The sequence below is a fragment of the Dromiciops gliroides genome, chromosome 2 (genome assembly GCF_019393635.1).
Source record: "Dromiciops gliroides isolate mDroGli1 chromosome 2, mDroGli1.pri, whole genome shotgun sequence".
NCBI lineage: Eukaryota > Metazoa > Chordata > Mammalia > Microbiotheria > Microbiotheriidae > Dromiciops > Dromiciops gliroides.
The window spans coordinates 676,295,962-676,321,313 of NC_057862.1; the positions used below are offsets into that span (position 1 = coordinate 676,295,962).

The following is a 25,352-nucleotide window of genomic DNA, read 5'->3' on the forward strand; positions in this document are numbered from 1 at the left end:
AGAGACCATGAATTCCAATCCCCTCCTTTTCCAAACGAGGGAGCCAAGTTCCAGGGAAGTTATGTGATTTGTCCTAGGACACATAAATAAGGTAGCAGGAGGCTGAACCAAAATTTGAGCTCGAATCATCTGACTCCCAAACAACTGTGATTTCTAGGGCACCATGCTGTCACACAAAAATAGGTGTATAAAATAGGTATACATAACCTTTTACTGTTGTCAAATTTTTGTGACCCTACATTCAGTTATACAACCCCATATGGGGTAGAAACCCACAGTTTAAGAAGCTAGGGACTAGGGGCAGCTAGGTGGCGCAGTAGATAGAGCACCTGCCCTGGATTCAGGAGGACCTGAGTTCAAATTTGACCTCAGACACTTAACACTTACTAGCTGTGTGACCCTGGGCAAGTCACTTAACCCCAATTGCCTCACCAAAAAAAAAAAAGAAAGAAAGAAAAGAAAAGAAAGAAAGAAGCTAGGGACTAGATGACCTCTAAGGTCTCTCCCAACTCTAGATTCTATGACTCTCTGAACCTCTTTTCCCACAGTCATAAGAGATTCAAAGCAGCTCAGCAGTTCTGGTATCTACCTACCCTTAAGCATTGGGATTCTCCATTGAAGAAATTTAAAGATAAAGATAGATAGAATGTGTGGGTTGGCAGGGGGGAAGTAAGAGGAAAAAAGTTAGGGAGACCTCTGGATGCTCTGCCCTAAAAAGGTCATTGGTTGCATGTTTAATAGAATCTGTCTCTCTTCTCCCTCCCTTCCTTTCCTAATCCCTCATACTTGCTTCCTCCTCCTCCTTTCAATTTTTTTCTGCTCTCCACCCCCCATGCCCACCATCTTCTCTCTGGCTTGGCCAAAACCATTGCTCCTCTTCACTCCCCTCATTTCTGGTTTCATTTCTCCCAATCTCTCTCTCTCTCATTTTTCTCCTCCCTATTTCCTGATGTTCCTGACCCCCCAACTCCTCTCTTCCCCCTTTATCCATCCTTCCACCTCACCAAGGTCAAGGTCTGGTTCCAGAACCGCCGTACAAAGCAGAAGAAGGACCAGAGCCGGGACTCAGAGAAGCACTCATCCACTTCCACCTCTGAGGCCTTTGCCACATCCAACATCTTGCGACTCCTGGAGCAGGGACGTCTTCTCTCAGTCCCTGGGGCCTCTAACCTCCTAGCCCTGACCTCCACACCACCAGGCCTGACCACCAGCAATGGGGCCACCAACCTGGGACTCCCCCGGAACTCTTCTTCAAACCTCACTGGGAACAGCCCAACTGAGAGCCCACCCAAGGCAGGAGCCCCCTTTGGCCTAATTGGGCCCCAAATGGCTTCCGCTTCAACTTCTCCTCGTCTCCCACCCCCACCACCCCCTCTCTGTTTCACCACAACCTCACTCCTGGACTTGCCCAGTGGGTATGAATTGGGCTCTTCGGCCTTTGAGCCTTACAGTCGACTGGAAAGGAAAAACAGTGGCCCTGGCAGCAAGAAAGCCAATACAACTTAGCCACCTCCTACCCCACACTGACACTCCCTCCCCATCACACCTCCATTTGTCCCTCCACCCCATTACCCCAGCCAGGGAGGGAGAAGAGCAAGACTTCCCCACTCTCCAGTAGTCTCTCTCTCCCAGCTAAAAAAACTCATCTACCAAATGTCTGGGCAGGTTGTGTGTATGTGTGTGTGTGTGCTCACTTCAGTGAGTGTGCAAGTGTGTGTCTCTCACAGAAATAAAAGGAAAGGCACATGAATGAAAGGAGATAAAAGAAAAAAAATTTCCCTGACCTTTCCACCAGATTTCCAATCCTTAGTCCTTCCTTCCTCATTCTTCCTCATTCTCTCCAGGCCCTGTTAGCAGGCACTAAACTGAGAGCCAGGAGGCCTGGGAGGGTTGAAGTGGGACCAGAATCTGGTCTTCCTATGTGTGCTAGAATATGGCTCCTCTTAATGTGGAGAGGCCAAAGCTGGCCTCCCCTTCAGAGCATGTGGTTGCTTACACAAGGTGATACAAGGGAAGGGTCCTCCTATTCAAAAATATCTTGTGGAGAGGCCAAAGCTGGTCTCCCCTTCAGAGGATGTGGTTGCTTACACAAGGTGATACAAGGGAAGGGTCCTCCTATCCAAAAATATCTTGTGGAGAGGCCAAAGCTGGCCTCCCCTTCAGAGCATGTGGTTGCTTACACAAGGTGATACAAGGGAAGGGTCCTCCTATCCAAAAATATCTTCCCCATCCAGGGGCCACTGTGTCTGAAATACTACCATTAGCTCATAGTCTCCTTGGGTTCATCACCACTCTTTCTCTGTTAAAATTATAACTACTTAGGGAGGTAGAGTGGGGAGGAAATGCATTCAGTCCCTGAGTTAATGTGGGTGGTAAGGGTGATAAAATGGCAGAAATGAGCTCAGAAAGGGGAGGATAGATGCAGCGAGGACAAAATTTGCTAATTTGAACATTTGGGCTGGAGCAGGTTTTGCCAGTGGATACCATATTTGAGGAAACAGACCCATAGTGGGACATCCTTTCCTGAACCTCCCTTTGAACCGGCCAAGTCAGGATCTTATGAAAGTAGGTAATAAGAGATTGTTCACTTTTATGCCTCCACCCTAGGCAGGAGGCCAGGCCTGGCAAATTGTTCCAGGGGCACTGATATGGTGATAAGAAGGGTGTGAGAAATGGTGGGGAGTGTGGAGAGGGAGATTGCTTTGCAAGGTTGGACATTCATGGAAGAATCTAAGAACCAACAGAAAAAGTACAGATGGTTTAACCAAAAGTAAATGGTTAAAGTTGGTCCATGGTGCACCATGGAACTAGGATCCTGGGAGATGGGTCTCAACCTCAGGAAAAGGGAAAGATTATCATTGCCATCCATCATTCCCTGCCTGTCAGGGTAGACCTTCAATTCAAGAGAATGTGGGTATAATCTGCCAAGGTGGGGAGTTATGGAAATACCAGGGATCAAAATATTGTACCCCTACTCACCGCCATCACTGTCATCACCTCCATCATATCACCCTCGCTGACACTGCCTTCCCCACAGTCATTATCATCACCATTTCCAGCATCCAAAACACAGTCAGTATCTGCAATAATGAAGTGTGATCACCGCTGAATTACTACCATTCGAACCCCGCCAGCATCTCATCACCACAAATATGTTATCATTACCATCACAATGGTTACCATTATCACTACCATCATACACCACCAACATCTCATCACCACAAATATGTTATCATTACCATCACAATAGCCACCATGAATACACCACCAGCATCTCCTCACCACAAATATGTTATCATTACCATCACAATGGTACCATTTTCGCTACCATCGCCACCAAGAATACACCACCAACATTATCACTAGAAATATACCACTGTCCTCATCATGGCCACTTCTTTCATCATGACTACCTTCACTCCCACCATTGTTCTTGGCATGATTATTGAGAACATTGTCAGTATCACTGTTGTCAGCAGTACCCTCACCATCCAAATGGCACAGCCAACAATTATCCATGTCAAAATCTCTGTCGCCACTGCCCACCCTGATCACAATCATAGTTCTCATAGCCCCCATCACCACCATTATTACCACTTCTGGCATCATCATCATCGTCAATTGCTATTGTCACAGCCTCCCACGGGCACAATTCTTCGTAGGACACAGGGAAAGTTAGGAGGACAGAAACCTTCAGGTCTGAGGAGAGGATACAGTTCACACACACACACACCTTGGGAGAACTCCAATCCAGCAGAGGAGGTCCCAACCACTGGGAGATCTAAAAATCTACTAGACACATGGTACCTTGACACAACTAAAGGAGAAGATAACCTGAGCCCCTATCTATCAAGCCTTCTCAATCAGTGGTTCGAATCCTGCATCCTCAGAACTTATCCTTCTCTCCTCAAAGAGCTCCTAGGAACAGCCTCTGTACAGTCCCCCTCCTTACATCTCCCTCTAGTTACCTTTATCCTGGGTTTAGATCCGGGCTGTGTCATTTTAGGAAAATTACCTAACCTCTCTGGGTTTCAGTTTCCTCATCTGTTAAATAAGGGGATTGGGCATGATTTTACCATGCCTCCCAGGGGTACACCTATGATCCTGTGATCCTATCCAAAGGGGTAGCCCTTAGGGATAGGATAGAAGCTAGGCAGAGAGGAGGAGATAGGAGATTCCTCTGGGGCAGAGAGAACAACTGTTTTCTGAGAGCCTAGGATTTCCTACTTACTGTCAACAAGTGTGGAAAAGAGAAGAGGGGAGGGGCTGAGCTAGGCAGGCAGGAGGCAGCCTTCTCTAGCTCCAGCCCAGACTCAGTTTAAGAGCTGACTGCCCTAGATACCTCCACCTTCACTACTGGGAGTAAACTGGCTGGGAGATGGCAACCAAGGTAGAGTCTAGACCGAATGACATCCTGGGCACCTTCGGAGCAGCAGCTGCAGCTCGGGAGCACGTTCAGGCAGTCACACGAAACTACATCACCCATCCCCGAATCAGTGAGTTATTCCCCCATGGCATGAGAGGGCTCTCCAGGGAGAGGGGTGGGTAGGTTCCCTGCTCTATGGCATCCCCCCCATCCCACTTCCCTGGCCCCTTTCAGGTGACAGGGAGAGCACTGGGTGGCCAGGATGCCTCAGTCCTTTGATGATCAGATCGGGGTAGAGGGTGAGGGAGAGGAACTGTCCCTCATGCCTTGGATCTTCCTAGATGTCTGTCCTGTTCCCGTGCCTATCTTCATGGCATGGAGTAAGAAAGTACTTTATAGACCTGATAGTGAGGTGGAAATGAGGGTGAAAGACTGGCAGAGTGAGATTCCTTGCTGTCAAAGGAAGGGGGTGCTGGGGTAACTTTGCACAAAGCCCTAGAATACAGGTCGGTAGGAGGTGGGAGTCGGGAGGGGGAATATCTCCAATTAATTCACTCCTTCCCTCTCCCTCTTCCATCTGACTGACACCAAGTCTAAGTCTAGACTTCCTTCTGTCCTCCCCCCAGCCAAACTAGCAAGGACCCTAGAATAAAGAGGGCCATTTTGTGTCCTCTTTGTTGCCCCCTCTCTCAACCACACCCACACCCACTCCCAGCTCCTACCAAAACTCTAGACAGGTTCTGGGCTCCCAACAAACACTTCAGGCAGGGGACAGCCTTGTAAACCATGTGTTTGAGTGCCAGAGTGTGTTGGTGCAGGTACCAGCTGTGCCCACCACGGAGGGTGCTAGGAAGAGGCATGCACAAAAGCAGCGCTGTGCGTCTGTTTGTGGGTATTTCCAGCTCCAGGGATTTCAGAGCAACTGTGATTCTAAGGTCTGGAGAGCAGAAACCCTCCCCCTTCGAGTTCCCCCTTTACCTTTTGGCTCCTCGTGCTCTTACACACACACACACACACACACACACACACACACACACACACACACACTCACACTCACACACACTCACACACCCTACTTCTCTCCTTGACCAAGGTCACACCTGCTGGCTCAGAGAGCCTTCTTCCTGGAGAGAAAAAGTAACAGAGCTGGCCCCTCCCCTCAGCCCTTGAGGGTTCAGAACTCCCCAGATCCGGCTCAGACTGCAGAGAGCTGGCCAGATAGGGACCAAGGTGGGACTCGGATAGCCCTGGAGAGGAAGTTGCTGAGAGGCCAGGGGGTGGCTTGACCTCACCACTTCCAGAGTGTCCCAGGAAAGGGAAGAGCCTTTGCTAATCAAGTTGGAGACAGATTCAATTAAACTCAACAAACTATTTTTAAAGTATTTACTGTGTTCAAGTGCCTGGGCTAAGGGCTAGGCATACACATAAGATGAGAAAGGACATTATCCAAGCTGTCCAGGACCTTATAGTCTGAGAAGGAGGGCTGAGAGGAAGGGAATAAAATATGGACATAATGAACTATAATAAAAGGTAAAACGTGGGAGAGGCCGTGTACCATGGTGTAAAGTACAATGAGAAATTTGAGAAAGATTTAGAGGTCGAGGAGCCCTTAAAAGTAATCCAGTCCAACCCTTCACCTCCCAGGGAGAGTTTATAGTCAACAAACATTTATGAAGCACCTTTATACACCAAACACTGGGGTAAGTGCTGAGAACATGAAGGTAATAGCTAACAGTGATAATCCCTAACATTTATATAGTGTCAAGTGCTTTAAAATTATCTCATTTGAGCCTCACAGTAACTCTGGGAGATAGGTGCTGTTATTATCCCCATTTTACAGATGAAGAAACAGGAAACCCAAGACCCTGCCCTCAAAAACTCACATACTGGGGGAAGCTAGGTGTCAAAGTGGATAAAACACAGTCCCTGGATTTAGGAGGACCTGAGTTCAAATCTGGCCTCAGACACTTGACACTTACTAGCTGTGTGACCTTGGGCAAGTCACTTAACCCTCATTGGCCTGCCAAAAAAACCAAACCTCACATGCCAATGAAGGAGACAACAAGCAAGCAGCTATGTACAAACAAGATTTATGTTGTGAAAGGGGGAGAAAATCTCAGAATGGGGATGCTCTCATTCCCTGGAAAGTGTTAGAAAAATGGAATTAGAGTCAGAAAGGCTAGTCCTAGACAGCTATGTTAGGCATGTTCTCACAGAGCGGTGTCAGCATTAGAAAAATGGCATTGACAAATAGAGGATCCCAGGGCAGTTAGGTGGTACAGTGGATAAAGCACCAGCCCTGAATTCAGGAGGACCTGAGTTCAAATCTGGCTTCAGACACTTGACACTTACTAGCCGTGTGACCCTGGGCGAGTCACTTAACCCCTATTGCCCACTAAAAAAAAAAATAGAGGATCCCTAGAAAAGGAAAAAGAAAAAGAAAATGGAGGATTCCAGTCTGGTTTCAGATATGCATTCCAGGTGGAATTGACTTCAGAGCCCATCCAGTCTGACTACCTCATTTTCCAGATTCCCAATCTAAAGTCCAGAAAGAGTTTCTATGGTTTTCCTCAGTGTCCCACTGTCAGTTAGTGGAAGAAGGATTTGGGTTTCGGTGCCCAGACTACAATTCCCAGGCTCTTTACATGCTTCTTGTTTTGAGTTAAAATTGGGGTGAGGAGCTGGGAGGAGCCCAGGAAAGGCTTAATGGAGACTATAACTCTAGAGTTGACCTTGAGAGAAAAGAGGGGTTTTGTCTTGGAGGCAGGAATATGTAGGTTCCGATCCTGCTTCACACACTGAGCTGGAGGGGGGGGGGGGTTGGGTGAGTCCTTTCACCTCTCTAGAACTCATTTTCCTCATCTTGAAATGAGGGATGAGATGAGATGGCCTCTAACATCCCTGCCAGCTCTAACCCATAATCCTGAGATCCTAGGTGTAGGGGAAGGTGGAACAAGCTAGCTGTTCCAAAGAAGTGTGTGAGCAAAACTGCAGAGGGACCAGTAGGGAGCAGGACAAGAAATGGAGACCAAGAATAATACAATTTGGCCAGAAATAGAATATGTGAGGGGAAATAATTTCCCAGGCAATAGAAAGCACAGATGATTGCTGAGTAGAGGAATCTTGAGACCAGGGAGGCACAGAGTTTAGAGGGCAGATGAGGACCCCCTAGTCTGATGGGAGAGATATGGTCCCCAACCTGAGGATCATCCAGAAAAAAAGGAGCCCCCATCCTCTAATAGGTTGAGTGTCCTGATAAAATCCTGCCCTCCAGGAACCCTGGAGGTCTGATAGAGTTGAGAAAGGACAGATACAGAGAAATAAAGACTGAGCTAGAACCATAGACAGCAGTGGTGGAATAAGGAGACAAAAAGTACTGGGTGGAGCTAAGTGGCCAGGAAGCATGTCTGGCCATCATTGGGTCCAACGTCCAGGTGTTCAACCACTCCCTGGAAAAAGTGAACAAGGAAAGGTGACAACCATTTCCTCAACCACAACCCCAAGGTTCAACCACAGACTCACTGAGACCCCACCCAACCAGCTCCTTTCTGATCACAGCCTCCCTCCCCCCACTCAGTTTACTGTCAACAACCAGAGAAGGAGCTGTCCTGATACTGAGCCAAGGTCAGTGATTTTTCTGCCCCAAGAAAAGCCAAGGGACATTCTACTTCCTCTTTCCATATCTGATGCAGTGACAATATTCCTAGGGTCTTGTAGGGCCTGCCATGGCTAATGATGGGGTGAGTATGGCCATGCCCCATGGGGAAGTGACATTAACGTATAGCACATAGATTACTGATAATTTACACTTACACTTTGAGTTTCGAGAGTGCTTTCCTCATGACACCCATATGAGATGGAAAGCAAAATTATTATTATCCCCATTTCTTTTTTTTTTATTTTGGTCTCAACCTGTGGTTTCATTGGTGTAGGCAACTCATTACCCATGCAACGGCAACTCAGCAAGTCTTCTGTCACTTAACTGCCCATGAGGTTAAACCAGGATATAGGCATTATGAGTATCATTATCCCTATTTTTCATGAGGAAACTGAAGCACAGAGAAGCTTCATGAATTTCCCATGGTAAGACATCCCACAGAGGTAGAGTTTGAACGACTCTACTACTAACATCTCCCTGACTCCAAGTCTAGCATCTATACCCTAGACCCTGCTGCCCTTCACCTAACAACATTATTGCATACCACAAAGCCAAAGGGGAAGAGACAGAGAAAGACAGACAAACAGACAGAGATAGAGAGCACTCATGCTCTAACAGCATACCTTAGACTCTCAGAGCTGGAAGGCACCTCGAGGATCATACAGTCCAGCCCAGATCTGTTCAACACTCCCCTCTACAACCTGATAAGTGGTCATGCAGCCTTGAAGAGCCCTAGAGAAGCAGAATCTGCCTCCTCCCAAGGCAACTCATCCACTCTGAGGCATCTCCAACAGATTCGAAGTTTTCCCTCACATCAACACTAACTCTCCTCTGAAACTACATCTGGTCATTCAGTTCTTCAGCATTGATTAGCCACCTACCCTGGACCAGGTGCTGGGGATATGAAAACAGAACTGGAAAAACAAAACCAAAGCAGCTTATATTCTATCAGATTCACACCCTTTGTTCCTCCTTCCACCATCCAGGGCCAAGCAGAACAATCTGATCCCTCCCCCACTTCACAGCCCTTTGGATATTCGAACCCAACTCTTGTGTCCCCATAAGTCTCCTCTTCTCCGGGCTGATCACTCCCAGTTCCTTCAGCTGATGTTCATATGTACAGCCCTTTGGCTTGTCACCATGCTGGTTGCCCTTCTCTGGATGTCCCCCTGATACAATGTGCCCAAATTGGAACATGATGCTCCACCTATGGTCTGATCAGGATGAGTCAAGTGGAATGAGGGACACCTCCTTCATCTTAGGCATCATTTTTCTCCCAATGCTGTCTGAGGTCCCATCAGCCTTTCTCACTGACCATATTAGACTTACATTGAGCTTGCCATCCACTAAACCCTCTAAGTCTTTACATGGAGATCTGGTCATACCTTCCCCATCTTTCATTGAGCCCATGAAGGCTAATCCCCTTCCTGCATGCTGTGTTTGATGTGTTTTTAGAAGGCATCTAGGATATCAGGGTGAGAGTACAGTGGGATGGTAAGGAATAGGAGGTAGAGGACTCCCAATAAGGCAGTCCCCAGCCTCTGAGGAACGCAGAGGTGGACTCCTTCCATAAGAATAGCCTCTGGGGCAGCTAGGTGGCACAGTGGATGAAGCACCAACCCTGAATTCAGGAGGACCTGAGTTCAAATCTGGCCTCAGACACTTGACACTTACTAGCTGTGTGACCCTGGGCAAGTCACTTAACCCTCATTGCCCTGCGCACGCACGCACACACACACACACACACACACACAAAAGAACAGCCTCCAAGTTTCCTGCCCCCATCGTGCCTTCCTTCCCCCTGCTGTTTTATCCTAATCCCTTTCTTTCCCTCTCTCTGGCCCCCTGCTCTTCACCTCTGACCTCTGGCTCTGCCTAGTGTGAAGGGCAGGGCAGGGCCTTCACGGGAGGGAGGTGGGAGGAGAAGCCAATTAGGCAGGGAGGCTCATTAGGAGAAACACCTTTCACAAAGGGCAGGAGCTGGAGCTAGAAGGAAGCAGTGGGGGCACAGGGTCGCCCATAGAAAGCCAGGCTAAAACCCTGAGGTCTGCTCAGTCTTTGAGGGCACAGGATAAGAGGGGCAGGGCCCGAGCATATTAGCTCTCAGAGAGGCTAGAGATGGTATATGCTCCAGACTCCAGCCAACCAATGCAAGGGCATATTCAAAGGACACCAATCAGGATGGTGAGAGGTCAAAAGACTATGTCACAGGGGATCTGCTGAAGGAATAGATGTTTTGCCTAAAAACAGGCAGTGGCAGGAGGTGGGATGGGGGGCAACGCTAAGATTTTAAATATTTAATGTGCTTTCATGTGAATGTGGGGCTAAATTTGTTCCACTTAGTTGTAGATGAGAGAACCACGAATCAACCAATCACCAAGCATTTATTAAACACCTGTTATGTGCCAGACATTATGCTAGGTGTTAAGGACTCTAAGATCAACTTCCTTCCAGGAGTTTACATTCCATGAGGGGAGACAACACATAAAATATGTAGAGATAGATATCCATCTGTCTAGGAATAATGAGTATATTATATATTAAACAACCAGATGTAACACTTATAAGTCTATTATATGTTACTATAAAGCATTTACCAAGGGTTTGAGTCTATCTGGGAATCAACTCCTCTGGACTCATTGGGGACCCTTTTCTGTGGGTCCAAGAATTGTATCTTCCTCATTAAAGAAAATCTCATCTCTCCATCTGAAGGAATCCTCCCCTAGCACATACTGGACATCTTCCAAACTTCCTAGACTCTCGTACTGAACTTCTCTCATCCACCATCATTTCTTCTAGGGCCATTAATTATCAGAACCCTTCTCTTCTTGGGCCTCAGTTTCCTCATCTGAAAAAGAAGTGAATTGAACGAAACCATCTCAAGGTCCCTTCCAACTTTCTTCTAAAACCATGAATAAATGTTTGAATAAAAAAGCACTTACTCTGCACTGCTTTGGGGACACTAAATGAAAAAGCAAGCGTCTCTGTCCACAGGGAGCTCCCATTCTGGTTGGGAGTGACAACATAGAGGAGACTCTAGCTTCAAATCAGAAGGAGAGGTCCCATGGTCCTTAGGGTACAACAGCAATGCAGATGGTTAGAGCTCTTCTTTAATGTGTGCTCATTGACAAAACCATATTCATTTCTATGTTGAACTATTTTACAAAGCAAAGGACTTCAGTGGTAAGAATTTTCTTTTCTGGGTGTTAGCAGCTATGGTTGCAGCACCCACAGAAACAGCTGCCAGGCTGAAACTCCAAAGTTTCAGGGTAAAGACCAGACTGCTAGGAGGTTAGTGGTCTTGAAAGCATTGCTATTTCTAGGACTCTTGGGCTCACCTGCCTATTGGTGGCAGTTGGTCTCTGGTTAATGGTGGTTGTAGTGTGGGGATATTGGGTCCCTTCTCCCCAAGCATTGTTCTCCTCCATGATGGCTGTGGGGGCCAAGCTGGGAATAGAACCATAGTCTGGAGAACACAACAGTCTCTGGAGATTTGGGGAGTTTAGGTTCTAGCTGCCTTCACCAGAGTCCAGAAAGAGGTGGTAGGCAAGGCAGAAGCATTAGCTGCACCTGAAGAGCACATGCTTGCTGCCTCCTATCTCTCCCTCAGGAGTGTGCCTCTGATTTGGGACTGGTCTAGCCAGAGATTCCGGTGAAGTTCATTTTCAACAGGTGGCAAATGCAAGGCTCTCTTCAGCCAATCCAGACGCTTCTTGAACAATAACCTGGCATTTACTAAACTAAATCCAACCTCATCTTCCTTCTTAAATGTCTTCTGGTTAAGTAATCCCCTTGTCATTCCGGTTGGGGGGGGGAGGAGAGCAATATATAGGTAGGTAGGTAGACAGACAGATAGATGATGGATGGATGGAAGGATGGAGAGAGAGAGAGAGAGAGAGAGAGAGAGAGAGAGAGAGAGAGAGAGAGAGATGATATAGATAGGTAGGTGGAACATGTATCTGCCTATGTATCTGCCAGGCACTGTGTTAAACACTAAGGATAAGAAAAATACAAGGAAATAAAATAGTCCCAGGGGCAGCTAGGTGGTGCAGTGGATAAAGCACCGGCCCTGGTTTCAGGAGGACCTGAGTTCAAATCTGGCCTCAGACACTTGACACTTACTAGCTGTGTGACCCTGGGCAAGTCACTTTACCCTCATTGCCCCGCCAAAAAAGGAAATAAAATAAAATAAAATAGTCCCTCCCCTCAATGAGTTGATCTCTAATGGAGGAGTTAACACTTAAAGGGGTACTGCTGCAAAGAGGTCTGGTTCTGGGCTAGATAAGGAAAAAGCCCCCCCCCCATCAGAACCTGATGTCACAGGAGCAGAATCCAAGGTTCTGGATGAGAGGAGAGGACAATGGTGGCTGGTAGGCAGATAGCATGGTGTGGACATTTAAGGGACAGTACATAACACCCAAAGTACAAAACCCCTCTCTTCCCTCAAAGACCTCCCTATTTGCATCACAAGAAGTGAGAAGCAATAAATGGGTTGAAGTTAGAGGAAGTCAAATTTCAGTTCAATAGAAGAACTTCTCAGCAATTATAAGAGCTATCCAGTTCTACCTGATTCAATTCAATGGGCATTTACTTCACACTTTCCATGCACTAGACAGGGTGCTGTAGATACAAAGAAAAAGTGAAAAGAATCCCTGCCCACAAGGAGCATACATTCTGCTGGGGGGAGGTGTTATCTGGGGATGGGGTGTAGTATATAACACTTGTGAGAATCAGAAAAAGCTTCATGTAACAGGTAATGCTTGAACTGAGCTTTGAATGGAACTGGGGATTGCAAGTGCAAGTGAGGAGGGAGAGCATTTTAGGCATGGGGCCCAGTGTGGGCAAAGCTTTGGAGGCAGGAGATGAAATGTTGTGTACGGAAAGTAGCATGCAGATCAATTTGGCTGGAAGGTAGGGTACATAGAAAAGGTAATAGGAAAATAAGCCTGAACATATAGGAGGGAGCCAGGGAGCCCAGGACACCCCATCAATAGGAAAGTTCAAGGGTTTCAAGCAGAGAAGATTCATGGGGGGGGGGGGGAGGAAGTGCACTTGATGTCTCGGATTCTTTCCAAGGGGAAAGTAGACTGAATTTAGAGTCAGGGGACCTGGGTTCGAATCTCTGCTCTGTTATGGCCTGTGGGCTCTTGGGCAAATCTCTGAACCTCCTTCAGCTTCATCCTCTGTAAAAGGAATAGGCTGAGGTCCTTTCCAGAACCTAAGGTTCTGTGCCAGAGGGAGGAGATAATGAAAGGTGCAGAAGGGGAAGATCAGGGGCTTCTGGTCCCTGGAAAGACTGGGACAGAGGTTGTAGTGGAACTTGAGAATCCTGGTTCTTCACTACTTAATGGTCTGTTGCATCACCTGAGGGATGCCTAGGATTGCCACATATGGAGAATGGGGGGAGGGGGTGGCAATATTCCAAGCTCAGGAAACACCTGGACCAAAATTGGCCCGTAGACTACATGCATGTTCATCAGCTATAAATGAGGCTGAGCAGACAGGTCTGGGGCATTGGGAGAGAAAAGCCAGGCTAAAGCATTTTCCCCTTTCTTCTACCCTTCATGCCTCCTTCTCTGTGCCTCAGTTTCCTCCTCTATAAAATGAGGGGGTTGAGCTCAGTGGTACCTGAGGTCCCTTCCAGCTTTGATATTTTACAAGGGTCTCTTCCCCAATCCTTTCCGGCCCCCCCAAATTTCTGTGGTGTCACCCTGTTCTCCTCCTCCCCCTTTCCTGTTATCTGCTTCCTCCCCATCCCTTCTTCCCGCTGCAGTCCCAGCATCCAGAATCTGGCCAAGAGGTAACAGGGCCCACACCACAGTGAGGTCTCCCATTCCCCCCTCCCACCCCACAGCCTCACGCATGGGCGACCCCAGCCTTTCTCTGCTGTCCCCTCACATGATGCTGCAGGTGTGCCTTGTCTGCTGGTCCCCAGGCCCTAATTAGTGGGCTGGTGGGGGATCCCCTGCTGGGCCTTTGACAGGGGAGCCAGCAGGGGGCTGGAGGGGGGCAGAGGTTGGGGGTTAGGAGGGGGGGGCTTGCCCAGGACTGACAGCCCCGTAAAAACTGTCAGATAGTACAATGAGCAGGTTACACAAGAGAAGAGGGGGAGCGAGCCCGGAGGAGCTTGGGGCTCCTTGAGGGAGCGTCTAAAAAGATCTGAGAAGTCCTGCTACAGACCCCACACAGGTCATCTGCTCCAGCACCCTGCCTCCCTCCTAAGCTTACTCCACAAACATGGGCAAGCAGAGCCCCTTCTCTTACAGTTCTCTGAGGGAGCGAAGATTCCGACAACCAAGCGGGGACCCAGCCTCTGAATCCTGCATCCTGACACGGACAGAGGTCTGCCACTCCGGGTGTCAGCTTCCCACCCCCTGCCATGGACAGAACCTCCGGCCTCACCCCCCCTCCAGGGCATGGGAAAGTTGAAGAAATCTCACTTGTCTCTCAATGGCTAGATGACTGGCCAGGGCAGATGTTTGGATCTGTTTGTCCTTCAATATTCTGTTTCCAGAGCCCTCTGCTGAGCCCGGAGGGGACAAAGTGCCCATAACCTCAGTCAGCTCCAGTCCTTCTCTCAGAGGCACTCATAACCTAAAGCCCCCGAGATCCCAAATAAGCTCGGTGGGAGGCAGATGTCAGGAGACCTGAGTTCAAATGCTAATGAGGCCGGGGGCAGCTAGATGGTGCAGTGGATAGAGCACTGGCCCTGGATTCAGGAGGACCTGAGTTCAAATCCTGCCTTAGACACGTGACACCTACTAGCTGTGTGACCCTGGGTAAGTCACTTAACCCTCATTGCCCCCCCCCAAAAAATCACCTCATGCTTAGTGTAGATATCTGACTAGACCAATAAAAACTTTTTAAAAAATGCTAATGAGGCCACTTCTCACTCATTCTCTCTGGCCCTTGATTTTTCTCACTGTGACTTCAGTAGGTTAAACTCAATGACATCTCTTGCAGTTCTAATCTCTATGATGTTCAGGATTACACAATTATTCAAACGCCAGATTGTTTATGTGGTCTGGGTATCAGAGCAGGTCGAGATCAGTGTGAGAAATCAGCAAAGGCTTCCTGAAAGAATCTTAGGCCTTGAGCCTTGAAGGATGTCAGATTTCAGAAGCAAGAGAAACAACTCAGCCTGGAAAGTCTATTGGAGTAAGGCATCCATGAGAAGGGAGAGGAGAGATGACCCAGGGACCTTGAATGCCAGGCTCAGGAGTTTGGTTCTGTTCTAAAGGAACAAAGAAAACAAGTACCGGGTGACATACAAAGCACCTTACAAATACTATTTCACTGGATCCTCACAACAACCCTGGGAGATAAGCACTATTATTATCCCTATTTGACAGTTTAGAAGATGGAGGCAAACAGAGGTTAAGTGACTTGCCCAAGGTCACACAGCTAGTAAGTATCTGAAGCTTGATTTGAACTCAGGTCCAGCACTCAATCCATTGTACCATGTACCTGCTTAGAAAATGGAACATCTCAGGGGACAGCTAGGTGGTGCAGTGGATAAAGCACCGGCCCTGGCTTCAGGAAGACCTAACTTCAAATCTGGCTTCGGACACTTGACACTAACTGTGTGACCCTGGGCAAGTCATTTAACCCTTATTGCCCCACAAAAAAAAAGAAAAGAAAATGGAACCTCTCTCCACCATGATGGCCCCTTCTCCCATTGGCCAGTCCTCCCAGGGCCTCAATTTTGGGAAAAGGCCCCAGCTGGACATTCTTCATTCAACTGCAGCTCTGGTTCTAATTCTCTGAACTTGGATACCACACCCCCTTGCAGGCTCATTCCCTTTTTCATTGCCATTTTCAGACCCCTTTTGTGCATTGTCTTCCTCCATTCAAATGTAAGCTTCTTGAGGGTAGGGACTGTCTCTCTTTTAGCTTACATTTGTATTCCGATGGTTTAGGACAAGAGTTTGGCACATTTAGTCATTTTCAGTCGTGCCTGACTCTTCCTGAGCCCCTTTGGGGTTTTCTTGGCAAAGACACTGGAGTGGTTGGCCATTTCCTTCTCCAGCTCATTTGACAGAGGAGGGAACTGAGGCGAACAGGGTAGAGTGACTTGCTCAGGGTCACATGGCAGGTAAGGGTCTGAGGTCAGATTTGAACTCAGGTCCCCCTGACTCCAGGCCCCACACTCAATCCATTGAGCCACCCAACAATGCTTGTTGCTTTATGGGTGACAGGATCTCTGAGTGATTTCTCAGTCAAAAGGAGGCTTAAAGAAGATGATGCAAAGGAAAGAGTACCGACTCTTTCCCAGAAGACCGCGTATTCAAATCCTGTTTTTGCCATTTACTATGTGACCTTGAACACTCAAACTCAAGATCATTTTCCCCCACTATAAAATAAGTTGGTTGGAACAGATGGCCTCTAAGGTCCTAAGATCTATGATGGAAGCAGGTGAGGGGAGGTAGGCGCTAATTATGGGACCCTGACACTGAAATACAAAGCTAGGGAATTTTTTGTGAAGGACAGACTCTTTGCAGTGAGCCCCTAAGCTTCCCTGGCCACTATCCCTGACTGAAGGAAGCCCCTCCCCCGGGGGGGGGGGCGGGCAGTGATGGCTGGTTTTTGTCTTTGTCCTCTGCCCAATCCCTTCTTTTCTCCTCCTCCCCCCCATCCCATGGGAGGTAAGAGTGGCTGATTGTCAGGCTTAATGGGGATTTCTTGTGACAGGAGCTGTGAAATGGGGGGGGGGGGGGAGGGCAGGCCAGGCGGGGGTGAAGTTGAAAGACTTCTCTTCTGGGACAAGAATTGGCAATTTCTCTTCCTCCATTCCCCGCCCCGCCCCGGCCCACCCACCCTGCATCTCTCCACCCCGGAGTTCAAGGCTTTCTTCTTTCCCAACAGCTTAATGATGATGGCATTGGAGTTTTCCGATGGGTTGGTCCTTGCCTTTCTCTGGCCAGCTCTGAATGAAGCCTTTTGCCTTGCTCTGTCTCTCTTCTAAACAGATTTTGACATCTCTCTGTCTCTGTCTCTGTTTCCCTCTCTCTACATCTCTCTTTTGGCCTCTGAGTCTTCCTCTGTCTCTGTCTCTCTGTCTGTCTGTGTGTGTCTGTGTCTCTCCCTCCATGTCTCTTTGTCTCTGACTCTATAGGTCCTATTTCTTTCTCTCCCTTCTCTCAATTTGTCTCAATTTGTCTCTCTCTATATATATATATGTGTGTGTGTGTGTGTGTGTGTGTATGTTACTCAGTTTTTTTCTTTCTTTCTTTATCCCTTTCTCTCCCCTTCCTTTCTCTAACTCTACATGGTTGCAATACTTAATTAAGAAGAACAGCAAAAGTAAACAGAATTGATTAATACAAAAAAACCTTTTTGACCACATGTGATTTTTCATACCTGTGGACCACTCACACACACATATTCACTCACACACACACACACACACACACACACACACACACACACACACACACTCCTGCACAATAATAGAGAGAGGCATCTTGTATCTTATTTTGGAGCTTTGTAACTCTGTAACATTCATTGTTGATTATTTCGTTTCCATTTACATTGTTGTAGTCATTGTGTCTCTCCTGTTTTCCTGGCTCTGCATCAGTTCATGGAGACCTTCCCATTCTTCTCTGTATTGATCACATTCATCATTTCTCACAATACAGCAATAGTCCATTTCATTCACATAGCTCAGTTTGTTCAGTTATATTCCAAATGATGGGCATTTGCTTTGGTCCTAGTTCTTAGTTACCACAAAAAGAAAATTTTCTATAGTTTATATAGGGCTTTTCTTTTTATCTATAACCTCCCTAGGATACATGTCTGCCAGTGGAATCTCTAGGTCAAAGGGTATGGATATTTTAGCCACTTTATTTTTTATAATTCCAATTTGCTTTCTAAAATTAATGCACTCACTCTCATGGATCTATGAAAAATACATTACAAGACACTTGACACTTAACTGGCTGTGTGACCCTGGGCAAGTCACTTAACCCCATTGCCCCATAAAAAAAAAGGAAAAAAGAAAAATATATTACTGTACCTGTTTGTTCAGCACCCTACCCACATTGACTATTCCTGTCTTTTGTTATCTTTGAGAATATATACATTTTCTATTGAGAGTGGGGCATGAATAAAAGGGCTTTTTGCATTTCCTTATGGGTGTTTTCTAAGAATCCAGATTGGCAGAGCTGAATTATTGAGTTCTTCATATTCTTTCCCTCAGGTCAGGGTTAGGGTTCTGGTGATGACCAGAGGTTGAGATCAGTATAGGGTTAGACCTTAGAGCCAAGGTTAAGGGTCAGTCTGTAGTGGGAGTTAGGAGTCAGTGTGGCTATGGTCAAGGGTCAGTCTATAGGCAGAACAGGGATCAGTTTATAGCCAGAATGAATGGTAGGTCTATAGACAGGGTTCGTAGTCATTCTGTAACCAGGAGCAGCAGGCAGTCTGTGACCAGAGACAGAGGTCAGGGTTAAGGGTCAGCCTGTGTCTAGGCTCAGGCCTTGGTCTGGGTATACAATATTGCTCAGTGGCTCAGGTCCCCAACCTTTGTCTCATTAGAGCTCCAACTACCAAGTTGAAATGCTAGAGGCATGAAATGTGACTCAGTTACCAGTTACATGAAAAAAGACAGATCGAAGAAAAGCAGAAAATCCAAATATCACTGCTCCTTGGTCATGGCATATAATCTGTAATAGAATAATATAATATTACAAATATAATTGTATTATGCTATGTTATACATAATATAACACAACTGTAGTTCATTGTATAATTATTACATAATAATATTATATATCTATAGAATAACATTATATCATATATAATTGTAATTTAATAATATGTAATCTTGGAATATAATCTGTAATCTGCTAGTAGACAAAGCTCCATGATTATGTTATCTCTAGTCTTCCTATTTAAAGGGCTTCACATTCACACACACAAATCACATAATGTGTAAACAAAAGAATTTTTTTCTCCTTACTCTCCATGGCTTTTGAATTATCTAGGCACAGATTCTGCAATCACAGCACCCGTACCCCTTCTCATTGTAACATATTTTAATAACAGCTAGCATTTATACATCACTTTGAGCTTTATAAAGCCTTTGACATGTTATCTCATATGATCCTTGCAACAATTCTGCGAAACAGGTGCTATTATTATCATGTACATTTTACAGATGAAGAAACTGAGGCAGAGGTTAAGTGACTTGTCCAGAGTCATGCAGGCAGGATTTGAAGTCAGAGCTTCATGACTCCAAGTGCAGGTCTCTATCCACTGTGCCGCCTAGCTGCATCCATATTTTTTATCTTTCCAGTGATTACGAGGTAAAGTCTTTACTGTTCTTGTGAAAGAAATCATTTTTTCTTTTTCTTTCTTTCTTTCTTCTTCTTCTTCTTTTTTTTTTGGGGGGGGGGCAATTGGAGTTAAGTGACTTGCCCAGGGTCACATAGCTAGTGTTAAGTGTCTGAGGCCAAATTTGAATTCAGGTCCTCCTGAATCCAGGGCCGGTGCTCTATCCACTGCGCCACCTAGCTGCCCTGAAAGAAATCTTTTTTAAGTCATAAGATTTAGATCTAGAAAGGACCTCAGAGATCATCTCATTCAACCCCTTCATTTTACTAAGAGGGAAACTTCCCTAGTGAAGAGAAAAGATTAGACCAAGGTCAAACAGGTTAACATTCAGAAGATCTGGGACAGCTAGGTGCTGCAGTGATTAGAGTGCTGGCCCTGGAGTCAGGAGGACCTGAATTCAAATCTGACTTCAGACACTTACTAGCTGTGTGATTCTGGGCAAGTCACTTAACCCCAATTACCTCCCCCAAAAAAAGTATTCAGAAGAATCAGGATTTGCACCCAGGACCTCTGACTCCAGGTTCTTTCTTTCTTTCTTTCTTTCTTTTTGCGGGGCAATGAGGGTTAAGTGACTTGCCCAGGGTCACACAGCTAGTGTCAAGTGTCTAAGGCCGGATATCCACTGCACCATCTAGCTGCCCCCTCCGGGTCTTTCTATAACAATAAAAGCACCTGGAAGTCACAGCTAATTGATTATTGATGTATTGGTGGCATTAGTGGAGCAGGAAACAGGACTGGAAGAACCTGATGTGGGGCATGGGGTCATGTGGGATTCCTGGCAATGAGTTTCTTAGATCAGCAGCATGATTCTAGATCAATGAGGAGGCAGGGTCTTGGTCATGTGACTGGTGCTAATTAATGCTTTCTCTGCATTCACTTAATGTACTTGCTAAACAGAGTCATCCCTTGTAGCAAATCATGTGTTCTGGTCCATTGTCACAGCATTTTTATTTGCAGAACCCCTCAGACATGCAGGACAGTTTGAGGATGACCAAGGAAGTCCATTTTATTGTTGAGGAAACTGGAGGCTTGAGAAGTCATTGGACTTGCCCAAGGTCATACATCCAACCTGGGTTCAGAATCTAGAATCTAGGTCTCCTGACTCAGGAATCACACATAACTGTAAAATCTTAGTGGTATAAAGGACCTAAAACAACCCCTAGTGTGACCATTACCTAAAAAAGAATCCTATGTATAACATGTCTGACAAGTGGTCAGCAAGTCAGCTCAAATACTTCCATTGACAGGGAACTCATTACCTCACGAGGCATCCCACTTCACTTTTTGATGGTTCCAACCATTACATAGTTTTTCCTCTGACATCAAGTCTAAATATGTCTCTTTGCAGCTTCTGTCCCTGGTTCCTAGTTCTCCCTTCTGGGGACAGACAGGACAAGGCTCATTCCTCTTCTCTGTGACAAATGTCCAATGCCTCCCCCTTCTCCTCCCTCTTTCTTTCTCAGTAATCAGGCTTCCAGCACCAAGTACTCTATGGGTGAATCTAGCTAAAGGCCACAAGTGCACTCTTCCTCCAAGGGACAGGAGTGCTTGAGGTCTAGACTTTGTCCCTCCCTGAGCTGAAAAGGCAAATGAGTGTAGAGTTTGGGGTCAAAAGATTTGGGTTCAAGTCTAGCCTCAGCTACATGCTGAATACCAGACTTACTCCATGATGGGGATAGGGACTGAAGCTATGATTTCATTGGTATAGGGAATTCTGGGAAGAGGAAGCTCCTTCTACCAAGGAAGTCTGCATCTTCTCTGAAATTTCTGGTCTTAAAGATTTGTCTGGGGCACTGAAATGTAAGTTGACTTGCCCGGGGTCACACAGACTATGTATGAGAGACAGACTTGAACCCAAATCTTCTTGGCCAAGAAGTGGGCTTTCTATCCTACATCTAACTATGTGATCCTGGACAAATCACTTCACCTTTCTAAGCCTCAGTTTCCTTACTTGCCCATATAATTCTGCCTATACTTCTCTCCCCTTCCCCCACCCCATCTGGGAATCTCGGACACACCTGGGAGCTGGGCTCTGTTTAAGTGAGCTCTTACCTTCTCTTTCTAGGAACCAGGCCTCTACTTCACTCCCCTCCATACCTTGTGACCTGGGAGCAGGTTCTCCCACACCCCTTTCCAGCTTTTCTTATCCTTTTAGGAATCATCTTCCCCCATTAGAATGTATTATCTGGGGCAGCTAGATGGCGCAGTGGATAGAGCACCAGCCCTGGATTCAGGAGTACCTGAGTTCAAATCTGGCCTCAGACACTTGACACTTACTAGCTGTGTGACCCTAGGCAAGTCACTTAACACCAATTGCCTCACTAAAAAAAAAAAAAAAAAAAGAATGTATTATCCTTGGAGGCAGGCACTATCTTGCTTTCCCCAGAACTTAGCATATAATGGGGCTTAATATATAGCTCTATTTGCCTATCTATTAATCTATCTGTCCATCCATCTATCTACTTACTTATCTTTGTCAGTCTGTCATCTATCTAATTCTCTATTTATTTATCTATCTCTATCACTCCATAATCCATCTACCTATCCATCATCTATTGTGGTTGCTCAGTCATTTCACTGGGATCCAACTCTTCATGATTCCATTTGGGGTTTTCTTGGCAAAGATACTGGAGTGGTTTGCCATTTCCTTCTCCAGCTCTTTGACAGATGAGAAAACATCCGTCATCTATATCGTCTCTCTATCCATCCATCTATCTACCCCTCTCTATTTATTAGTCTATCATCTATTTACCTATCATTTATATCATCTATCTAGCCTCACCTATCTGTTATCTATATCATCTATCTAGCCTCATCTCTAAAAGAGATAAAAGAACACTTCCACTCTCTACATCCCAAGCTTTTGTGAGACTCCAAAGAAATAATTTATACAAGGCGTTTTGAGGTTGTAAGTGTCCTCTATTATTATTAGGTCCTGACTTCTGATGTGATTGATATAAGTAACTCCCAGTGTGGAAACTCCCACGTACTGACACTAATCTGCAACTCACCAACAGTGTATAACATTAGAAAGTTCTCTAGCAGCACAGAGGGGTTAAGTGATTTGCCCTTGGTCACACAGTCAGTATATGTCACAGGCAAGATTTGAGCCAAGGTTTCACCAGATTAGAGGACAATTCTCTATCCATTATACCATGCTGACTTTCCATCCCCTATTTTAATCTCATTATTAGTCCGTTTGATTCAGCGTGCATTTGTTAAGGGACTACAACGTGCCAAGCTCTGTGGCAGGTGCTGGGTATACAAAGACAATAGTCAAACAATTATGAATGAAATGCCCAAGTCCAGTGTCAGAGGCTGAGTAAGGCTGGGTTGGGATGGGCAGGGCTGGGAGCCTGAGTCATTCCCACAGTGCAGAGAGGAAGGAGGAGTTGACTAGAGCTGCTGAGGCTGGACGGGGCAAGGGAGGGCAAGAGAGGAAGCAACCCCCTGGGGATTAAAAAGCCCTCTCTAATTCTGGAAGTGGTGAGCTGTGAAGGGGCCAGCCAATGAGAGCTATGGGAGGCCTCGTTCCCCTTCCCCCAGCCTCCCGCAGGTGTTCAGGGTGAGGAGGGGCCCTGGTCAGGGCCATGACCCTTACAGCAATGGTGGCTGCCCCTGTCACAGCTAATGGCCTGGATGCACCCGAGCTGTCAGGAGTAGGTTGGGCAGGGAAGAAAGAACTGAGGGAGGGAGGGGCCTGGAGTAAAGTAGAGGAAGGAGGGAAAGGAGGGAAGAGAAAGGGAAAGTGGGAGAGAGGGGTGGGGAGCAGAAGGAAGGGAAGGGAAGATGACAGAGAAGAAGGAAAAGGAGAAGGCAGAGAAAAGAGAGGAGAGAAGAGAAGGGAGGGGAGGGAAGGAGAGGATAAGAAAGGAGAGGAGTAGAGAGGAGGGGAGGGGAGAGATGGGGAGGGGAGAGGAAGGGAAGGGAGAGGATGGGAGGGGAGGGAAGGGGAGGGGAGGGGGAGAGATGGGGAGGGGAGAGGAGGGGAGGGGAGAGGAAGGGAGGGGAGAGGAAGGGAGGGGAGAGAAAGGGAGGGGAGGGAAGGGGAGAGGAGGGGAGGGGACAGGAGAGGAAAAGAAAGGAGAAGAGAGGAGAAGGCAGAGGAAGAGACATGAAATGGAGAGAACAGCATGGTGTGGAAGGAGTTGTCTAGATTGGCATCAGAACATTTAGGTTCAAATCCTGGATCTGTTACCTGCATGATCTTGGCAAGTCACTTCAGTTCCCTGGTCCTCAGTTTGCTGATCTGTAAAATGGGTGGAAGGGTAGATAGCCACAAAGTTCCCTTCCAGTTCCAGACCTATAATTCTATGAAAGAAGAGGCAGAGATATAAGAAATGACAAGCAGGATAATTTCAGAAAGGCCTAGAAAGACTTGTCTGCACTGATGTATAGTGAAGTGAACAGAACCAAGAGAACATTGTGCACAGAGATAGCAATAGTTTGATGAAGAACTGTGAATGACTCAACTATTCTCAGCAATACAATGATCCAAGGCAATCTCAAAGGACTATTGATGAAACATACTATCCACCTCCGAAGAAAGAACTGACATTGATGGAACACAAACTGAAGCAAGCTATTTTTTACTTTCTTTCATTTGTTTTTTCTTTTATTCATTTTCTTGTGCAAAATGACTAATAGGGTAAAGTTTTGCCTAATTGCACATGCATAACCCATGTCTGATTGCTCACTGCCTCAGGGAGGGGGGAGGGGAGAGAGAGAAGGGGGGATATAAAAATTGGAACTCAAAACTATAAATATAAATGTTTATTTTTTAAAATAAAAATATAAATGCATGGGTAAAGGTTAGAATAAAAATAAATAAATATAGGAAATAAAGAAGAGGTAGAGAAACCTGGGGTTGGAGTAAGGAAAGAGAAAGGAAAGGTGAGAGTCAGAGATTTCAGAGGGAGAGGGAGGAGATGGAGGTTGGTCAGGTAAATCCATGGCCAGTGCACATAAAGTTCATATTTGAACTTAAGCTTCACCTGCACCTGGGTTTTCATTTCCTCCAGCCTCCCCTAGAATGTTGCTCTGTCCTTCATCTCCTCTCTTATGCATCTTCAGCCTCTCCATATCCACTGGCTTCCTCCCATCTAAATATAAATATGCTTAAGTCTCTCCAGTCCTTAAAAAGCCTCCCAAAGTCTTTGTGGTTAAGGTTGAGAAGTTTGTCTACACCTGACGCTTCCTCCCCCTCACTCCTTATTTTTACCTCAATCTATTGCAATCCAACCTTCTACCCCCACAATGCTCCTGAAACTGCTCTCTCAGAGATCACCCATCCCCAAATGCCATGGCCTTTTTTTCAGTCCTTGTCATCTCCTTTGACCTTTCTGAAGGTTACACTGCTGATGCAGTGGATAGAGCACTGGGTCAGGAGTCATGAATATCACTTACATTGATCATAATTTTGTTTCCCCAACAAAACAAAAACATCTTGAGATCAGAGACATTTCATTTTTGTCTTTCTATCCCTGGCTGTTCTCACACTGCCTGGTACACAGTAGGCACTCTATAAATGCTTATTGATTGATTAATTTATATGGTTTTTGAGGCCAATTCATCTATCTTCTCTCTTCTTCCTCAGCCTACAGGACTGTGTGCAGTGTCAATGGGCCCTTGGTTGTTCTGGATAATGTAAAGGTAAGGGAGGGAGGGGATAGGGAGTGACCATGAAAGGAGGACTTGAACCCATGATGTGAAGCAGCTGCTTCCCTCTCTCTCATTCCTGACCCACAATGCATTTCTCCAAACTTTCTCCCCATTCTTCACCCTACCCCCAACATCTGCTACTTCCTCTACTAAATTCTGCCTCCCTATCTCCCAAATCCACAGAGCCACATTCGTCCCTGACAAACACACAAAATACCTCCCCTCATTCCCAATTTGTGCCAAGATAACAAGCCATGAAGAATAACTCTCTCATGGTGAATAAGTCACTTATGGTGTAATAGAAAGAGCCCCTGGACTGGAGTGGGGGGAGGGTCA

General features: G+C 46.4%; 1 protein-coding gene across 3 annotated transcripts in view; it reads left to right on the plus strand.

The window, feature by feature from the left end:
* ATP6V1B1 (ATPase H+ transporting V1 subunit B1) overlaps positions 1-25,352 on the plus strand; it is an 81,296-nt gene that overhangs the window by 33,915 nt on the left and 22,029 nt on the right. Inside the window, exons 1-2 of one of the 3 annotated variants that reach the window (XM_043990019.1) lie at positions 4,379-4,496; positions 24,952-25,007. The exons of 1 other annotated variant lie outside the window; for it this stretch is intronic. In XM_043990019.1, the coding sequence (XP_043845954.1) occupies positions 4,379-4,496; positions 24,952-25,007 (174 nt within the window). Of the gene's footprint in view, positions 1-1,008; positions 1,763-4,378; positions 4,497-24,951; positions 25,008-25,352 lie in introns of those variants that run through there. One more of the 3 variants, XM_043990018.1, reaches the window with a different exon arrangement.